We start from the raw sequence: 19,819 nt of genomic DNA, 5'->3' as shown, positions 1-19,819 counted from the left end.
TTTCACTTAAACCAGACTATATATGTTGTGTTTTCAAGAACAGAGTTGTGAATCTGAGTTTTTGAGCACGAAACTTTGTCATTCTTCTCTGGAACACTCTCTCTCTCTGCAAAACACAGTTGCAACTCGTGATTTGAAGATCTTGGTTGATCTTGGAGGCATTTTAGCTTGTGGGTAGCTTGAAGAACACATGTATGGTTGGCTAGGGACAGCCACCATCAGGTTTGAATGTTCTTGTGCCCCTAGTTGGTTTGCCTGATGTGATTCCAGGTCTGTAACTGTGATTCTTGAAGGGTGTGTATCTAGATTTTTGTGTGAGTCAAAAATCTTATGAGTTTCTTTGTTCAAAAGTGTAATCTTGGTGTGTGATTTGTAAAACTTTTGAATATAGTGGAAATCAGGCTCAGGTTGTCCTGGTAAACTAGATGTAGCTTTGTGATTGAGTGAACCAGTATAAAAACAATTGTGCAATTCTCTCTCCCTCATCTCACTCACTTTGAATCTCTTTAAAAACTCAAGAAAATCAAGCAATTCATTTTTTTGTGTGATTTAATGCGTTCTTGTGTAATCCGAGGTTTTATACTTGTTAAAAATATTGATCGGAACAAGTCTTGTATGTAAAAGATTGTTGTTTGATTTGAATTTGCAAATTCTACATCCTGCATAAATCTCTAGTATTTTAGTCGACTTATTTGTCTTTTTAATCGACTATTTCATAGCTTAAGAACAAATTAGTCTGTTATTTTATTTTTTAATCGATTGAAAGTGTACTGGTCTACTGCTTTTACATCCTAACTTTTCAGTCTATTTGATTCAATTGAAAAAAGGTTTAAGCGTTCAAAAAAGTTTTATAAAGTCAATTCAACCCCCCCCCCCTTCTTGGCTTAAATCACCATTTCAAAACTAACAAATATAACTTGGAATCTAGGTACTAGGAAATATTAATTAATTATTTTTACTAACAGAACAATATAAATAGACAAAAATCAATCAGAGTTATGTTTTCTAACATTGCAAGATTTAGTTTTCAAAAAATAGTGTGAGTGTTTGTCTATCTAACACTAATTAAGAGAGATAAAATTTTAAAAATATCAATGGTAATGTCAGTTTAACCAACACTAAATAAGATATATTAAAAAGAATAAAAAACGTTATTATTAACGTTGGCCTAACCTATATAAATTAATTATTTTTTATTAACACTAGGAAGGTAGTGTTGCCTTAACCGAAATTTAAGAATAGGTTTAATTACTCGTATAGTACCCAGTTTGGGGCTAGTGTGTCAAATAGGTACCCGGTTTTAAAAAAGTGTCAATTGTATCCCAACTTTTGAAAATTGCTTCAGTTAGGTCCTTTCAAACAGAGTGGATTAACGCCGTAAGTCAACGTGCCATGTGTCAATATGTGGTTTTTTTGATTTTTTTTTAAATTTTAATTTTTTTTTAAATTTTTTAATTTTTTTTTAACTTTTTTTAAAAAAATATAAAAATGCCAAGTGTCAAGTCCCTGTGTGTGACACGTGGCATTGTCAGTGCCACGTGGCATTGCAATGCCATGGGTCAGTATCACTATCATATGTCATTGTGTTGATTTCGATTTAGTCCCCATTTATGTTTTTTCGTTTCAATTTAGTACCTACTTATGTGTATTTGATTCAATTTTGACCTAATATTTTTTAATAATTAAAATATTTTTTTATAAGATTAAAAGTAATTAAGTATAAAAGTTTTACAAAAATTAAGTATTTGATATTTATATTAAAATTTAGTGGTAAAAGTCATTTTATTAAGTCAATTTTAATAAAAAAAAATTAGTATAACATTCATACCAATAGAAATTTTGATTTAAAATTAGTAAGACACAATATTGTTCTATTTTGAAAAATAAATAAAAATTAACAAAACATGAGTACTTAATAAAAAAGTAATTAATAAAGTAATATGTTAAAAAGTCGTTTTTAATAAAAAATATTAGTATAACATTTATACAAATAATAAATTTGGTTTGAAATTGAGAGAAATATTATAAATATTAGTACTTAATTTTGTAAAAATATTTATACTTAATTATTTTTAATATTATAAAAATTGGATTACAAAAATATTTTAATTATTAAAAAAAAATTGAAACAAAATTGAATCAGATACACATACTTAGGTACTAAATTGAAACAAAAAGACATATATGGGGACTAAATCAAAATCAACACAATAACATCTGATAGTGACACTGACACGTGGCATTAATGCCACGTGGCACTAACAATGCCATGTGTCACACACAAGGACTTGACACGTGGCATTTTTAATTTAAAAAAATAATTAAAAAATTAAAAAAAATTAAAATTTTTTAAAAAAAAATAAAAAAAACCACATATTGACACATGGCACGTTGACTAACGGCGTTAGTCAACTCTGTCTGAAAGGGACCTAATTGAAGCAATTTTCAAAAGTTGGGATACAATTGACACTTTTTTAAAACTGGATACTTATTTGACACACTAGCCCCAAACTGGGTACTATACGAGTAATTATACCTTAAGAATATTAGTAAGAAACTAAAATATCAAATGAAATGTTTTTGAGAAAGTTTTGGCCGCGAAATTTCCCCCCTTTTTTGTTAACATTCATTTGTCTTAAATTTTTTTGAAATAATGATATGAGGAGGTGATTAGGAAGCTTTTATTGACTTAATTAAGACTCTCTTCTTTTTCCCTTAGTCACTTGGATCTCAAATCTTTCACCTTACCAGAGAGATATTGAGTTATGAGAAAACTACTTTTTCTTTTTTTATATTGGATCCATCAACGATTTTGGGAAAGCTTGCACTTCCCACCTCAAGTGTTTTGGCAAGACGGAGCTTCCTGAGTGGTATTGCGTTAGAGTTTCCTCAATGGTAATAAGATCTATTTTAGAGATGGTTTTGGTAGCGTTTGTTAACACAATAGAGAAGAGATGGAATAGAGAAGGTTTCAACGATGGTGGAGGAGAAGAACTGGAGTGAGGATGTGGAGGTGTTGAAGAAGTAGTTGGTGAAGAATCCAATGGGAAAGTCGGAAAGTTAGGAGGCAATAGCGGTGGCGTTTTGCAAAAAGCATGGCAGAGGGAAAGTTCTTGCGCAATTCCTAGGCTGTCCAAAACGTCTCGCATGAGAAAATTTACTAAATTGAAGAAAAAAGGGTTTATAGAGGAAAAGTTACAACAAAGTGAAGACTCTTCTCCGTAGGATACTTTTTTTTTTTTGTTATGATTTATGTTGTTTTTGGTTTTTGTGAGGCATTATTTGCTCCTTCCTTTTGGTAATACCCAAATTCTGGTTGTGTAACTTTATAAAATGTGTTGATTCTATCAAGATGTTATTTGCAATCTAAGAGGAATGGAAGCCCCAAAAGGAAAAATTAAGTATTATTTACTAAGAATTTTATAATTTGTTTTTGTCAACATGTAGAAGTTTTTTTTCTTTTTTTAAGTTTCGAGTTGGAGTTTTGGTCTAGAAGGAGCTATGGAAAGAGATAGGATCTAAGTCTAAGAGAGAAGCAGAGTGAGGAAAGCAAGAAAGATGAGACAAAATAAGCGTCGATCGATGTTTTAATCTTTTTTTTTGTGTTAATATTACATAGTGTCAATTAAGTCAACACTTATCCTAAATATATCAGAAAAACAATAATCTACTTTGTGTTAATTAGTCTGATACAAATGTCATTATTTGTTATATATATATATATATATATATATATATATATATATATATATATATATATATATATTAGCGTCAATTTGACCGATGCTTAATTACACTCAACTTAGTGTCCCACCCAAGCCAACATTATTGTTAATGTCTTCCACGTTTTTAGAGTATGTCTCTCTTCCAACACCCAACCGACCTTAGCCTTCTATTAGTGTCTACTTCTGACTTTTTGACGACCTTCTTAGTATAATTGATTTTAAATGTAGTATGATACTAAGAGCTCGTCTTGTTGCTGACCTGCTCAGTATAATTGATGTTAAATGTTATTCAGATATTATTTGAGTGTTAATGTTGAGAGCTTGTCAACCAACTGACCTACTCAATTTACTTTATTGTAGTTGTTTGACGTTGGGAGCTCGTTATCCAGCCGGCCTATTCAGTTCAATTGATTTTAGCTACTTAATGTTGAGAGCTTGTCAACTAGACGATCTACTTAACGTAATTAATTTTAGAAGTTGTGTAATGCTAAGAGCTCACCAAACAATAGCTCACCAAACAAACGACCTATTCAGGTAAAGTGTGTATAATGCTGAGAGCTCACTAAACAGATGACCTATTCAGGTTAGATAAAAAGTAACGATGAAGTATGGGAAACTGCAAATGACGGTTACTGAAAAGCCAACTTTCTAACTTCTATTATATAGTGATAGAACCTCAAAAGTTAGAGAGTTATGTGCCCTCCCGAATGGAGAAGATCTCCAATAAATTGAGGTATTCTATAGGCCAAAGAATCAGGCGGAAATTCAAGTCAGAAAACATGTCTCTACAAATTCGAGGTCATTGCAAGAATCTAGGTGAAGGTTCAATCATAGAAGGATGTCTTCATAAAGTCGAGGTCATTGCAAGAATCCAATTGAAGGTTCAATCATAGAAAGATGTCTCCACAGAGTCGAGGTCATTCCAAGAATCCAATTGAAGGTTCAATCGTAGAAGGATGTCTGCATAAACCCGAGGTCATACTTAAAGGCTACCTCATAGTGAAGGTTATGAGGAAGGTCGCCATAAAGCTGAGGTCATACTTAAAGCCCACTTTATAGTGAAGGTTATAAGGAAGGTCGCCACAAAGCCGAGATCACTGTAAGAGGTCAAGTGACGAATCTAAGATATGAAAAAATGTCTCCAGAGGGCCGAAGGACATTCCAAAGCAATGAGATATGATAAATATTCGAGGAAAATATAGGAGAGTCTTAATAAAAGGTTATCTCTCCCATATTTGGTAAATATAAACGAGATTAGAGGATACTATCATTATTTAATATCCATTATCTTTTAGTTAGATTTTTTAATTAGGAAATATGATTATGTATATTTATGAAAATTGTAACTAATTCACCTATAAATAATAATGCTACTCCCACATTCAAGAGACAGAACTATTTTGACCTGATGATTATTTACTAAGATTAAAATACTTCTTTATTTTTTATTTTCGATTTAAGGTTCATTTATGCCTTTACTAGTAATGAAAAAAATGTTATACAGATATTGAAAACAAAGTATTAAAGAAAATCTAAGAAAAGATAACAAAAACTGAAGTAGATGAGTTAGTGGATGTGTCTTTACTAAGGAAAAGAAGGACAGGAGTGAGTGAGTGAGTGAGTGATCCGAATTGAGTAAAGTATAAAGGAAGTGATATTATAGAAGAAGGTAAGTTGAGAGGGATATGCATTGGAGAAATATTGTGTTGAAAAAGAAGGGGTAAGAGAATATATAATGGAGAGTTAGTTGACGATAAAGAAGGCGAATCTGCAGAAGAAGAGAAGACGATAGAATGGTGTTTTTGTGGGAAATTTAAGAGGGATTAGAGGGTATTTGGATGATGGAGAGAAGAAGAAAAAGTGGTGTGGTGAGGGAATGAATACTTTATTATTATTATTATTATTATTATTATTATGTGATGGTGTGGTGGTATACCCTAAAAAGCTTAAAGTGAAAACGGGGTGCGTGGACCAGCCGAAATTATTGGTGCCACTTCTGACGGGGTACCATCGAAATCGAACAAGACAACCCAACCACACGAGCCCAGCATTGTGGGACACTCCTACCCTTGTTGCCTCTCTTCCGTTTTCATTTTTCTCTTATCACCACACACTATTATTCAATCACTTTATTTATAAACAAACAACCATTCATCACTTTTATCACGCAAATTCAACACTAATCAAATTTTATTTAAGTACCTTAACCTTATTCATCACTGCATGTTTATTTATGTCATCATTTCATTTCTAATCTTAATTCTTTTAATTGATTTTTTACGTTTTAAAGATTAATTAAATTAGGATTTGTTATAATTGTAGTTTATTGAATATGAGATGACATTTTAAAAATATTTTTTTAGCTTCATAAATGTTTTTTTTGAATATTTTGAATTCTGTTAACAACTTTCATAAATATATTTTTCAATATTTTGATTTATATTAATGCTAAGTTAAAATTTTGTTAAGTCAAATTGAATTTGACTAAGTCATAACGAAGGAATGAACAACTAAAATTGGACTTTATATTTTTTTTTTCACAAAAATGACTTTGATAATTTAATAATTTTTATAATAAAAGATAATTTTGAACAAATATATCTTTAACCATTTTATTGCTGTTTTAAAATAATTACTTATATTTAAACAGAGAACCTCAAACTAAGATATATAAATACATTGACTTTTGAATTGATATCACTTATATTGATTTATTTTTTAAATATTTTATTTAGATAAAAAATTCAAATTTAGTAATTTAAATATCAAATAATTATTAAAAAGTTAAATATATTTGTAGTCCATATTAGTTGATATTTATTTTTCAGTCATAGTTCTTAAGATATTTTCATGTGATATTTGAAAACTTATTCTATTTTAACATTAACTTAAATTGATTTCAGTTCAAAAACAATTATTTAGGCTGAAATTAATTAAAGTTATCTATCTATTGGTGACTTTTTCGTATTAATATCAATTAGTAAATTTTCTCAATTGACAATAGTAATAAAAATGTTAACTAGTGCTGCCTGAAAATTTCCAATTAACAATAAAAAAAAATCCTAGAAAACTGGTGATAAATGATAAAAATCAATGTAGACATTGACAAAAAAAAAAAAGAAAAAGAAAATTACCACAACAAATGTCTCTGATGAAAAAAAAGCCTATTCACATCTGAAACAAAAATGTAGTCTCCTTAAAATTATTAAAAAAACTTTAATTAATATTGAATAAAAAATGAGACTTAAAAACTTCTAATAACTGAAATCACAAAATAAGTCCTATTAAAATCAATAAAAAGAAATTAGTTGACACCAACCCAAAGTGATGATCTCGATAATGTATTGATTTTAGTTAAATACATAACACTCTAACAAAAATTTTAAATTTTACTTTTTAAACAGAATTTAAAATTCTTTAATTTTAAGTTATCCCATTAGTAAGATGAATTCTAGAATTTTAAATTCTTTTAAAATTTATTTTCCATGTAATATACTTTTGTCACAAAGCACTCAAAATTTTTTGAGAAGGGGAATTACCCTTTTCAAATTCTCTTTCTAAACACACTATAAGATAATAACTTTATAATTGTCTTCCTTTGACATTCAACTTTTTTCATCTCTACTACACAGCTAAACTTCTAACGGAACAAACAAATATAAGCTTACGTTATCCAAATGGATTCTACTAAATTACTAAATAGCTTACATAGTATTGCGTAAATTTCCCACTACCATTGTGGTTACCTTTACCTTTCGCTTTCTACATCAATTTTCCTCCTTTTTACTATAATAACATTGTGCGCATTACATCATAGTCTTCACTACATAAGGTCGATGTAATATCTGTCTTATTATCTCTGTTCCTTTTCACAACTTACATTTTTAAAGTGTTTCTTCCTCTTCATCCATGTCATTTTGTAGAATTGTATGAAGTGTTAACTATTTTTTTTTTCAAAATCTGTTTTTAATGTCTGATTACATCACTTTTAATTTTTTATTTTGTTACACTTTCTTGTGTTTCTTTTATCTTATTTATAATAATGGTGGATGTATTGCGTCATTAGTGACTAATACATTGAAGTTGATAAAATAGTAGAAGGTAATTAATAAGGTGAATATAAGTTAATAAATATTGTAAATAAAGCGTGGTTTTTGAAATTTATATTTAACACAACTTCTGAATTTGTGTGAATTGATTAAAATGATATATACCAAGAAATAGAAAGCAAAATAGGTTATGGGATCTTGAATTTGAGGGGGAAATTAATCTGGTTTTTTAGAAGAGATCATCCACACAAATCTCACCTTTTGTCAGAATAGTAAACCCTAGCGCCAGAAGCACGTTTTACAAAATGGAGCACGAACCTTGGTGACAATTGAACCACGTCTTTAAACATGTTTTTGGAATAAAATATTTATTATGTGTTAATTAGCGTAAACACCGCTGCGTATACACAGTTTTTTAGTATGAATGACATTATATTAGTAGTTGATGATATTGTAATGTTATTAAGTTAATAAACAAAATAAAATTATATTTATAAAAAATGAAGTGAAATGTATGAAGAAAATATGAGAAAATAATTGTTGATGAATAGGAAAAAAAAAGGAGATAAGTAAATAATTTTATAAAAACTATTAAAAGTAAACGTTAATTTTTAAAAATTTAACAAATAATTACATTGTAAAGAGTAAAGTTGAAATTATGAAAAGTGGACATAAAAGAAGGAATCCTCTTTATATATAACTAGCGTAACACAGGCGCTATCGCGCCTGTGTCTATGCATTTTTTAAATATACGTGATATTATATTAGTAGGTGATAATATTATAATGTTATTAAGTTAAAAAAAATATAAAGTGAAATATATCAGAACAGATAAAAAATAATCATTGATAAATAGAGAAGAAGAGAAGAAACAGAGACGTATGATTTTATAAAAAGCTTGTAAAAGTAACGGTCAATTTTTAAAAATTTAATAAATTATTATATTTAAAGGGTAAAATCGGTATTTTGAGAAGTGGACACAAAAAGGGAAATTCCCTTTATATATTGTTATAGATTATAGATAAAGTTGAAATTATGAAAATTGGACACAAAGGAGGGAATTCTCTTTATATATAGTTATAGATAAACTATATATGTTAAGAACATGAGTGACAATGTATGATTAGATGACAAAACTAATTTATTTGTAACAAAATGAAACAAATACTTGGGGGAAATGAGAATGATGATATATAATTGACTATTAACATTTAAAGTTAAAAATAATCATTGTACTTTTTATTTGATATTTAACGATTTCGGACTAGCATAAAGCCTCTTTAGAAAGTTTAGGTTTACAATAAAAAAATGAGGATAACTTTTTAAAATATTGATTTTAAAAAGAAAGTACTTCGTTAACAACTAATTTTAGTGATCAAAAGTTATATAGTGACCAATTTAAATATCAATTTATAAAATAGAAATTTTTTAGTTAATAAAATAATGATTATTATGAAGAAAAAACTATAATTGATCGTTAAATTGGTTACTGATTAAGTAGAGACTAATTTAGAAAAAATTCCTTTGTTAGCAAAAAATGTTGGTAGATATTTAGTAATCAATTTTTGTTGGTAGTTACATTGGTAGCTAAATTTTATAAACCAAATTAGAGACCAATATAATCTTTTATTCATAGTAGTGACTATTGTAATAACTAATATTTTTTTTCTTTTGTAAATTAGTATGTAAATTGGTTACTATAGTATTAACAACTCTTAGTTACTAAAATTTTGGTTGTTAATGAAACCTTTTTTTGTAGTGAATATTTTTATATACTTAATCATTTTGTTTTGTAAGGAAATATTTAATTAATATTTCTCAAATGAACTAATTTCTTAGTAGGAACTTTTGGTGATTTAGATGATCTTTTAGAATATTGGAGTTTTTAGGGGTAACTTGAACTTCTCACCTACCATTGAATTTTTTACACTTGGAAAATAAGCAATTCATAAGCAAGGAATTTAATTACTTATGTTCATTTTATTTAGTTTAGATAGGATATGAGAATAATGAATGTGATGTAGTAATGTTGTTGAAATCCTTTGTATGGGAATTTCGTGAAATTATGGTATAAAAAGTGAAAATACCTACGTATATAATTGATTTGGGTTTAAAATAGTAACTTTTAGTTTGAACTAGTTTGAGACATTGTGTGTTTGATATGTATTTATTATGGTTGTGTTGAACATGTTTGAATTATCAGTATTAAAGTTAAAGAGTTCATAACTTTTCTAAAAGTATTAGACTTTTGAAAGTGCATAAAGTTAAATAAAAATAATATTTTAATTTATTCGATGTTGGATAGTCGTGTTTGATTTGAGTTAATCCACATACATATATTATGTGATATATATCAGAGTAAAATACATGTTTGAATTGAAGTTTAAAACTTTTATCTTGTACGAAGGATTCCAACAATTAATTTCAAAAAATTGGAAAACTTAATAATTGAATTATTTGCTATTGAATTCTTTTTATCTATTAAATAATTAGTTTGGATGAAGTAATTGAAATATTTTAAATTTTAATTTTCTTGTTTGAATAAAACAGTTTAACTTTTATTTTACGATGAACTCAACTCTATCTTTAAGTATAACCAACTTAGCTCGACCTTCAATTTAGTACGATTGATGACAGGCTCTTCACGAATATTCGTCAAAATCGCGTTCAAACGGTGAAAATCCACGTGAAGCTTCCAAGCATCAATTCTTCGATGGAAATTGAAGAAACTAGCAACGGAAGACTTATATCTCTTGGGGAGAGAGATCGATTCTCTCTCGAACGAGTTCCAATGGGGAACTCACGAACTCTGACTTTTTCGGAAATCCTAGGAGGCGAATTCCTCAACTAGAAGGCGAGCTAATTGATAAAGAGGGAAAAATCCACTATCATTCTTCAAAAGCAAGGGTACAACTAGTGGCTGAACCTTTACTTATAGAAGATAGGCAACTAAAAACGTTAACGGAAGAAGAACAACAAAGGTGGTCGTCTAACATGATCGTAACGGCAAGAAGAAAATAGTGTGTACAAGAGAAAGGGAAAACGTGACAAGAACCCTAAGCGTTAAGGGTTAGTTGTTTGGACGATTGTAACGAAACCCTAGTAGAGGCCTTGAGAAGGAAAAAGGGTTGGCAACACCTGAGGAGGTGATGAAATGAATGTTGGCTTCTCGTTTTATGATGCTAGCTCTGGATGCAATTGGGCTGTTGTTTCAGGCCCATTAGGTGAACTTTCGTGCTTCATTTGTTGAAGAAGTAGTTGGCTTCCCGGCCTAAAGATGATGGTGTGACAAATGGATTGTATGAAGGTGTGGGCTGCATATCAAAAAGAGACCAATTAGGGTGTAGGCGACATAAAAAACCAATGGCCCAAAGATTCAAGGCCCAAACAATTATTTACTATTAAATAAATAAAAACATGAAAAATAATGGGCTTGGCTGCTAGCCATGTTAAAGGCCTCTTGGGGTGATATTCATCAACAACTCATCTTGACTTTTGGTTCAAAGTCGACCTTCAATCTGGCTTGGCCCGACCAGACCGAACTCAACTTTCAGCCAGGGGCGACTTAACTCGACCTTCGGCCCGATCTGGCTAAACCTTAAACGCGATTTGACCTGGCTTGACCTTAGTCCTGGTCCGATGCGGTTCGATCTTCGGCATGGTCCGACTTGACCTTCAACCCGATCCATCTCAATCTTCGGCCTGATTTGACCTTTAACCCAAGCTGACCCTATGCAACTTTAAACACATCCTTATTAAACCTTTGGCCCGACTTGGCTTGACCTTCGGCCTTGCCTGGCCTAGCTCGACCATTTAGTCCGACTTAGGCTGGTCCGGCTCGACCTTTAGTCTGGCTTGACTCAGCTTGACCTTCGACCCGAACCAACTCGTCTCGACCTTTCGCCTGTCCCAACTAGACTTTTTGTACCTAGACCTTTTTTTTAGTGAATTTCAAATTCTACAATTTTAGTTATTTGAAATACCTTTTCTAAAAATTTTCAATTTCAATTTGCTTTTAATTTCTTCATCCAAACATGTTATTTTCCTTGACCTTGTGTTTGGATGGAGCATTGCAACAATGCTTAGAAATTAAAATGCTTTGTATTTGAATTGCTTGTAATTAAATTCCATTCATTTTTTAAATAATTTGTTTGGATAAAGAAATTAAAATACCTTACATTTCAATTTCTTGTTTGGAAAAAAATTTGAATTTATTGTGAGATAAAATTTAATTTTAACAATATTTATTTTACGCTTAATTATATTTTGAGTTCATGATAAATTTGGAAACATGCTCGACAACCCAGATGGGTTGGGCAGACCCAACTATGCAACCGAATTGGTTAGACCCGACGACCCACCCGAGCTGGATCGACTGGGAAGCACAGACAAGCTGGGTGGCTCGATGATCTAGAGGCCTGGCGGCCCATACTGCACGATTGTGCCGTCAAGTTCGTCAATATGGTCCGGTCCAACCCGTCTAGGTCATTGGCCCAGTACTCTAGACGGGTTCGATGATCCGAACGGGGCCGACGACCTGGACGGGCCCGACAAGCTGAACGAGCCCAAAAATTCAGACGGGGCCGAATACCCCGACGGGTCCGAACATTCGAACGGGCTCGTACACCCAAACGGGCCCGAAGACTTGGACGGGTCCTACCACTAGGATGGGCCCGAGGACCCGTACGGTCCGACGAGTCGGATGGGTCCAACGACTTAGACACGTATGATGACCCATACATGCCAACGACCTAAACAGGCCCGAGACTCAAACGGGCCCGATAACTCGTACGGGCCCTTTTTAAACTGTCGGGTCCGTCTAGGTCGTCGGGTCCGTCTGGATAGTCTAGCTCGTACGAGTCGTTAGGCCCGTCTGGATCGTCGAGACCGTCTGGGTCATCGGGCCTGTCCGGGTCGTCAGACATGTCCAAGTCGTTGGGCCCATCTGAGTCATCGGGCTCATCCGGGTCCTCGGGCCCATCCTAGTCGTCGGAATCGTCCGGGTCTTCGGGCCCGTCTGGGTGTACGGGCCCAATGAATTGGAAGGGCTCGTCCGGGTCATCGCACTCGTTTGGGTCATCGAGCTCGTTTGGGTCGTTGGGCCCGTTCAGGTCATCAGACTCGTCTGGGTTATCTGCCTCGTCTAGGTCATCAGGCCCGTCCGGGTCATCGGACCCGTCTAGATCGTCGGGCCTGTCTGGATCGTCGGGCCCGTTTGGGTCGACAGACTTGTCTGGTTCATCGGGCCCGTTTGGGTCATCGAGCCCGTTTAGTCGTCGGGCTCGTCCGGGTTGTCTGGCCCGTCTAGGTCGTCAGGCCCGTCCAGGTCGTCGGGCACGTCCAGATTGTCTAGAATGTGAGGTTGAGTGAGAAGAATTTCAAATTCCACCTATTTTGAAGGTATTTGAATTTCTACTAATTTAACTAATTGAAATCCTTCAAAAAAATGCTTGCATTTGAAATGCTTTTTAATTTCTCTATCCAAACAAAGCATTTCATTACAAAGAAATCTAAATTCTTCAAAAAAATGAATTGCTTCATTAAAATACTCTATCCAAACACACTCTGAAAGAATTTTAAATTCTTCAAATAAAGGAATTAATCTCTTAAATTGTCTCAGCCAAACGCACCATAAAAGTTATAATTGGTAAGTTTTGAAATTGTGTACATGTTGAGTGATTATGAAGAATTTTATCATGACAATAAATTATTAATTTTATCATATTTATATAGTTATTTGAATTTCGCCAAACAAATTTGTATATTTATCTTATGGATGAAAATTTTCTCAATGAATCTCAAACTAAAAATAATAGATAATTTAATGATCAAATTCCTTTTATAATATCAAATGTTTTCAATGAAATTCTTGAATATCAAATGAGCCAAGATTGATAAAAAAGTATATTGTAATATGTTTCTATTTTGATTATATTATTTAAATTAAGAAGATGTTAAATGAATATGTAATCATAGTGTGATTAATGGTGATGAGTCGTTATGAAAAAAACAATATTATGATGAATATATGTATGTTTCATTTATCATACTAAGTTGTTGATATGTGATATAAAAATTACATTAAAAACATGATGAGGTTGTAATGATACATTAAGTCATATAAATAAGGATATCATATACTACAACAAAAATGCGATTTTGTGACAAAATTTAGTGATAAATATAAATTTTATCACTTTTTCTTTGATCAACAAAGAATGAATAAATTATAAAAGAGTATTTATGGAGTGCTCTAACCCATTTACAAAAGATACAGAACCTGTACACAAAGATACAAAAGTTTGGCATCATGGCCATACAAAAAACAAAAGAACTCATTAAAATAAGGGAGATATCCTTAATGAAGAGCCACTAGAAAGTAAAAGCCCCAAAGGCCAAACCCTCTTCTATAACTCGTGAAAACATGACCAAAACAAAGGCAAAGATATAAACCTTAGAAAATAAGGATGCAATGGTTATACATGTAAAATAAAGAAACAACCATCCAAGAACCAAAAATGATACAAAATAAGGAGGCATTAAATCTCAAATACCCGACTGTTTCCAACCCATACTATTCAAATTCCCGACCCCACATCTTTAAGGATGCATGAATGCGTGATTTTGCTTACCCCAAATATACGTGTAGTGTTTGCAAACCCTTTTTCTATGCACAGATATTGTGCACACTCTTGTGGTACATGGATAAAGAATTTTGTTCATGATTCCACTTTTTCCCACTTGGTCCCGGTATTAATTTAGACATTGTTCTTTGCTCACCTGACAAACTTAGAATACACAAAAAGTTCCATATCATAGAGAATTTAAACTCATAAAGGGGGAGATACCAATCACTATATGAGAACTTTACCGAAGGAATTTTGTGTTTCATCCAAGCCCAGGTTGTCACTTGAGCAAGGTCAAATATTTCTTCAGGATAAACTTTCCTTTGGTTAAAGATTACCCCATTCCTATGTTTCCAAATTTCTCCAACAATTGGTAACCACGTACATCTCAACATAGTGTTTTGCCTAGAGTTAAGGTTAACGATATTAAAGTGTTTGAAATTCACCATAGCTTTAATATGATGCATGGAGCTCACCCCAGCCAACTATCACATATATTTCACATCTTTTGAAATACTCTACAAGAGAAGAATAAGTGTTCCACCCTCTCTTCACATTCTAAACCCAACTCACACAAGTTGTGTGTAGTTGGATCCCCCTCACAATTAATTTATTTTTTGTTGGTAGTTTATCCAAGGTTATCCTCCATCCTAATAATTGTGCCTTATGGGTTACCCTTGTATTCCATAACATTTTAAATACTTTGTCCTCTTTCTCTTCAAAGTTTCCTTGCAACTTATTATAGGGCGACTTGACCGAAAATACACCTTTCTCATCTTCCTTCCAATTCCAAGTGTCCAAACATCCTTTACTAAATCTTTGAACATTTATTAACTGAAAGAGTTGTTCCTCCATAGTTGCCCCCCAAACAAGTATAAGCATCACCAAGTTAGGTCCTAAATACATAAGTTCCCTTCCCAATGACCCACCTCCTCAATAAATCTTTCTTTACACTCTAATATGGAGTACAACCTAGGAAACCTACTATTGAGAGATTCTTCCCATACCCATAAGTCTTCCTAAAACTTTACTTTTTTCCCCTTCTCCTATAACCCATTCGATACTCTTTTCAAACCATGTCCCTTGCTCAGTGTTACCACACACCTTATGGATGTCTTTCCACCACTTTGACACATTCCTAGAAATGTTAATATCATTAAGGTTCCTCCATGACTCATATTTTGATTCAAGTACCTCTTTCCATAAACCATGATATTCCATTCTTGGTCTCCACTTCCATTTTGCTAGGAGTGCTATGTTGAAGTTTCCTATATCTCTTATGCCTAGAACCCCATGTTCCATAGGTTTCCATATGTTTTCCGACCTAACCCACCAATTTTTCCTATTTGTTGATCCCCATCCCCAAAGAAAGTTTCTTTGTATTTTTATGAGTTCATTACTCACTCTTTTTGGCACTTTAAAGAAAGATATATAGTATAGTGGCAATGCATATATTACCGATTTTATGAGACATGTCTGACCAGCCAAGGATATTAGTTTGCCTTTCCAACTAGATAATTTGTTGCTAACTTTATCAACAATAGGATGCCAAAATTGTTTTCTCTTTGGATTCCCCTATTGTCACTCCTAGGTATATAAATAGATTTTCATATAATTACAGTTTAAGGTGTTGGCAAAATCTTTTATCAATGTTGCATTCAAACCTATCCCCATACTTTGGTTGAAAAAGTTTACCCTGAGTCCTGACATCATTTAAAAGCTTCTCAATATACCTTTTATGACCCATACATTTTGGATACTTGCATCACACATGAAAAGAGTATCATGTGAAAACTGTAACAACCCCATTTTAGTTTCATTGGCACCCATTTCAACACAATATAGGTTTTTCTTGATTGCTTGTCTAACCCACCCTGCTAAGCTCTCTACTATTGTATGGAATGAGAAAGGTGCCATAGGGTCTCCTTGTCTAAGACTCTTAGATGGAACAAACTCCTTGGTAAGGCTCCTATTTATCAATATCGACACAGAGGACGTCAAACATTCTTTTATCCATCCAACTCAACTATCACAGAACCCTAATCTGAACAGCATATAATAAAGAAAATACCAACTTACTAAATCATATGTTTTTTTATAGTTCACCTTAACTATTGTCAACCTCTTATTTTTAAGCATGCATTCTTTCACATTCTCATTAGCAACCAGAATGCTATCCATGATCCATCCTCCTTTAGAGTATCTTTGAAATTATCTTATATAGTGAAAAATTTTATGACTATTATATAGTGACAAGTTTTTTATTTATCATAAACATTATCCGTAAGAGTGAAAAAATTAAAAAAAATTGTCACAATTAATATATTAAAAAAAGCTGAAATATATATGTACAAAGTTAAGGCGTTAAATTTTACCTAAGAATTAATTTAATAACTAAATTATTATGTTAATTAAAAAGGGAAAAACTTAAATATTAAATAGGTTTTATGTCATGCAATCCTTTAATAAACTCATTGATTTAAAGATCTAGAGATTCTATTTCAGTATTATGCGTAGTGACGTGGACCTTCGGCTAGCCAATCATATTTAGGAAAAGTGACATCTGTCTTTAGACTCGAAAGTATGCAAATCCTTATTTAACACTACGAAGGAAAACTAAAAAATAGTTTTTTTTTTTTTAATTCTCATAGTATAATTGATGTGTAATTTCAATTATTCACAGATTTGTTTTTATAGATTTTAACTAATTAAATTAACTCTCTCATTTCAGAATTTCATTTGATAATTAAAAGAAATATAATAAAAGTGGTATACTATTGATACATTAGGTACGATTTTGACAACTCAATGTGTTCGTTCATACTATTCACTTTTGTATTTATTTCATTTTAATTTATTGTTGTTTGAGTTTTTCTTTGATATAAGAGTCAAGCTCATTAATTTTACATATACAAAATAGAATATAATAAAACTTAAAATAAACACAAGTATTCATACTTGCATAAATAAAATATTATAATTTTGATGACAAGATATGATTAGTGATTCTTAATAATATGTCTACTTAAGAATTTTATCTATATTAATAAAAATATTTAAAACTAAAATGAATAAATAATTAGTTGTAATTGGAGAGAAAATGAATTAGTAAAATAAGCTAATAAATTATTTTCAAAATTTGATTTTATGAATCTAAAGTAAAAGTGAAAGATAAGAGTAGCAAAAAGATCAATTTTAAATTAGTATATATTTTAAAATATTTTCCTTATATGAAAGAGACACTATAATTTTGTAAGTGAAAACTTTTTGTATACATAATCGAATCACTCATATATATTTGTAGAAATTTAAACTCGTTATCACTACATCGATTCTATTGTGATATTTTAAGAGTAAAATTTAAATAATTTAAATGTCACACTAGTAATAATTGGTACTTAAACTAGATGGGACTTGTTAGGTGGTAACTATTTGATATTAATTGTTCATTTTTCTTATTTCACATAAGAAAAAAATATATAAAAAACAAAAATTATCTTTTCTTGCTCCATTCCTTTTTAGTCCATTATTTTATTGGTAAGGATGTGAACAAGATTGCTAATTTTGTCTTTGGTATAAGGGTACTACTAACATTGAATTTTATCAAAATGAGAAAAAAAAATGATAAGTTTAGAGATAAGTGAATGGAAGAGTAAATTGAGTAAAGTAAATAAATAAGAAGGATAATTGAGTTTATAGAGCTATATAGCATTTAACTATGATTTAATATATATATATATATATATATATATATATATATATATATATATATATATATATATATATATATATATATATATATATATATCATTTAACGTAAATTTACACAATTCATAACAGGTAAATTTACTTAAATAAATAAAAAACAATGTCCATTAAATGTGTTTTCATAAAAAAAAAATACAGTTACATAATAATTTAATGAAGGCATAATTTTAAATTATAAGTTTAATTTCATAAATAAAATTTCAAAGTAAAATCGTCAATCTAATAGAAATTGACATTTATTTGATTTTATTTTTGGTAGGTTCAGTTTTAAATTTAATGTAATTTTTAATTTTCTAATCAGCTTTTTTTTTTTTTGGGGCTCAACTTTAAATTAACTCGTACAGTAACGGCCCTTGGTAGTTTAGTTGAATAAAAAAGAGAGTGTTGACGTGAGATTTCGTTTCTGGTTAACGAAGATTGATGAATAATGAGCACCATCAACGTAAAAATCAACGGTGTTGCTTCACTCCTCGGTTTCAGGCTCTTGTTTTATTTATTTATTTATCTACCCCAAACGCACCACTGTTTTCACCTTCACCCTCCTTCACTCACTTTTCTCTCTTCTTCTTCTTCTTCACTGCTCACACCAAACAAAAACTTTAGAGAGAGAAAGAGAGAGAGACCACAACGAAATTACCCAAGATGTTGCTGGGTAAGAGACCTCGTCCTCCAATGAAGAGAACCACCAGCATGTCCGAAATAACGTTGGATCTGAACGCCGCCGCCTCCGATGCAACCGACCAACGGAGATCAGGTGCTGGTGGCGGCGCCTTAACACCCAAAATTCTAAGAAGACATTCTTCTGATTTCGTAGACACACCTCACTTCCTGCGCGCGTGTGCCCTCTGCAAAGGCCGTCTCGCACCGGGTCGAGACATCTATATGTACAGGTTTAACTCTGTTGCATTCCCAACTGTTGCCGTCAACTCCATAGTTTATTTATTTATTTCTCAATTCTGAATTTCTTCTGATTATTTTTATATGCATAATTCGATTTTTTTTTTTTTATTTGTAGGGGTGACAGTGCTTTCTGCAGCCTGGAGTGTCGTCAGCATCAGATGAACCAGGACGAGAGGAAAGAGAAGTTTGTGACGGCGTCGAAGAAGCAAGTCGTGCCTCCTCCACCGTCTGGTTCTCAAATCGCCGCCACCACCAAGGGCGAAACCACCGTGGTGGCGTTGTAGATGTGAAATCCAAACCCAACATGTCAAAAACGTGTTTTTATAGCTCCCTCTCTTTCTCTTTATTCTCTTTTTTAGCGTGGAGACTTTTTGGATAATGGGAACGGGTGGCTTTCCTTGCTTACATGCGCAAACCGGAGAAGTGTTATTTTTGGAACTTGGAAGTGCCTTGTAGTGATCAATCAATCCCCTTTGGATTTTGAATCCATAGATATATAATTATTGAAATTGAAAACAAAGTTTCAAAATCCTACTCCACTGTTGCTGCTTTTACTCTTTAGTTTTCTTTTTCTGCAGTTCCAAACTCTAATTATGAACACTTGCAGATGTTTGAATATTAGTTCATACTTTTCACCACCACCAATTTCATATCCTTATTTCACTTGGTTCCTTGTTTCGAAGAACCATGCGTGTTTGTGAGAAATTTGTGAATGGTGATTCCTCAAAGGAATAAATTTCTGGTTATATGC

The 19,819-nt window shown here is 31.8% G+C and overlaps 2 protein-coding genes across 2 annotated transcripts in view; one reads left to right on the top strand and one right to left on the bottom strand.

Moving 5' to 3' along the window:
* LOC114195011 (GDSL esterase/lipase At2g03980-like) overlaps positions 1–12,516 on the bottom strand; it is a 29,812-nt gene extending 17,296 nt beyond the window's left edge. Inside the window, exon 1 of the mRNA XM_028085413.2 lies at positions 12,165–12,516. Within this exon, the coding sequence (XP_027941214.2) occupies positions 12,165–12,516 (352 nt within the window). The remainder of the gene's footprint in view (positions 1–12,164) is intronic.
* Positions 12,517–18,686: 6,170 nt separating this feature from the next.
* On the top strand, positions 18,687–19,602 carry LOC114193469 (FCS-Like Zinc finger 6-like). The gene is made up of 2 exons (XM_028083289.2): positions 18,687–19,058; positions 19,184–19,602. The coding sequence occupies exons 1-2, from the start codon at positions 18,811–18,813 to the stop codon at positions 19,350–19,352; spliced, it is 417 nt and encodes a 138-aa protein (XP_027939090.1). The 5' UTR covers positions 18,687–18,810; the 3' UTR covers positions 19,353–19,602.
* Positions 19,603–19,819: the final 217 nt, after the last annotated feature.

Source organism: Vigna unguiculata, chromosome 8, assembly GCF_037176805.1.
Source record: "Vigna unguiculata cultivar grain cowpea cultivar isolate G323 ecotype 2 chromosome 8, ASM3717680v1, whole genome shotgun sequence".
NCBI lineage: Eukaryota > Viridiplantae > Streptophyta > Magnoliopsida > Fabales > Fabaceae > Vigna > Vigna unguiculata.
Note: the sequence above shows the minus strand (reverse complement) of the source record. Positions and strands in the feature narration are given on the sequence as shown.

Bases quoted from the DNA above. Each gene is read 5' to 3' on its own strand.
- LOC114193469 (XM_028083289.2), top strand. From the start codon at position 18,811: ATGTTGCTGGGTAAGAGACCTCGTCCTCCAATGAAGAGAACCACCAGC. The intron at 19,059-19,183 runs GTTTAACTCTGT...TTTTATTTGTAG, and splicing joins CGAGACATCTATATGTACAG to GGGTGACAGTGCTTTCTGCA.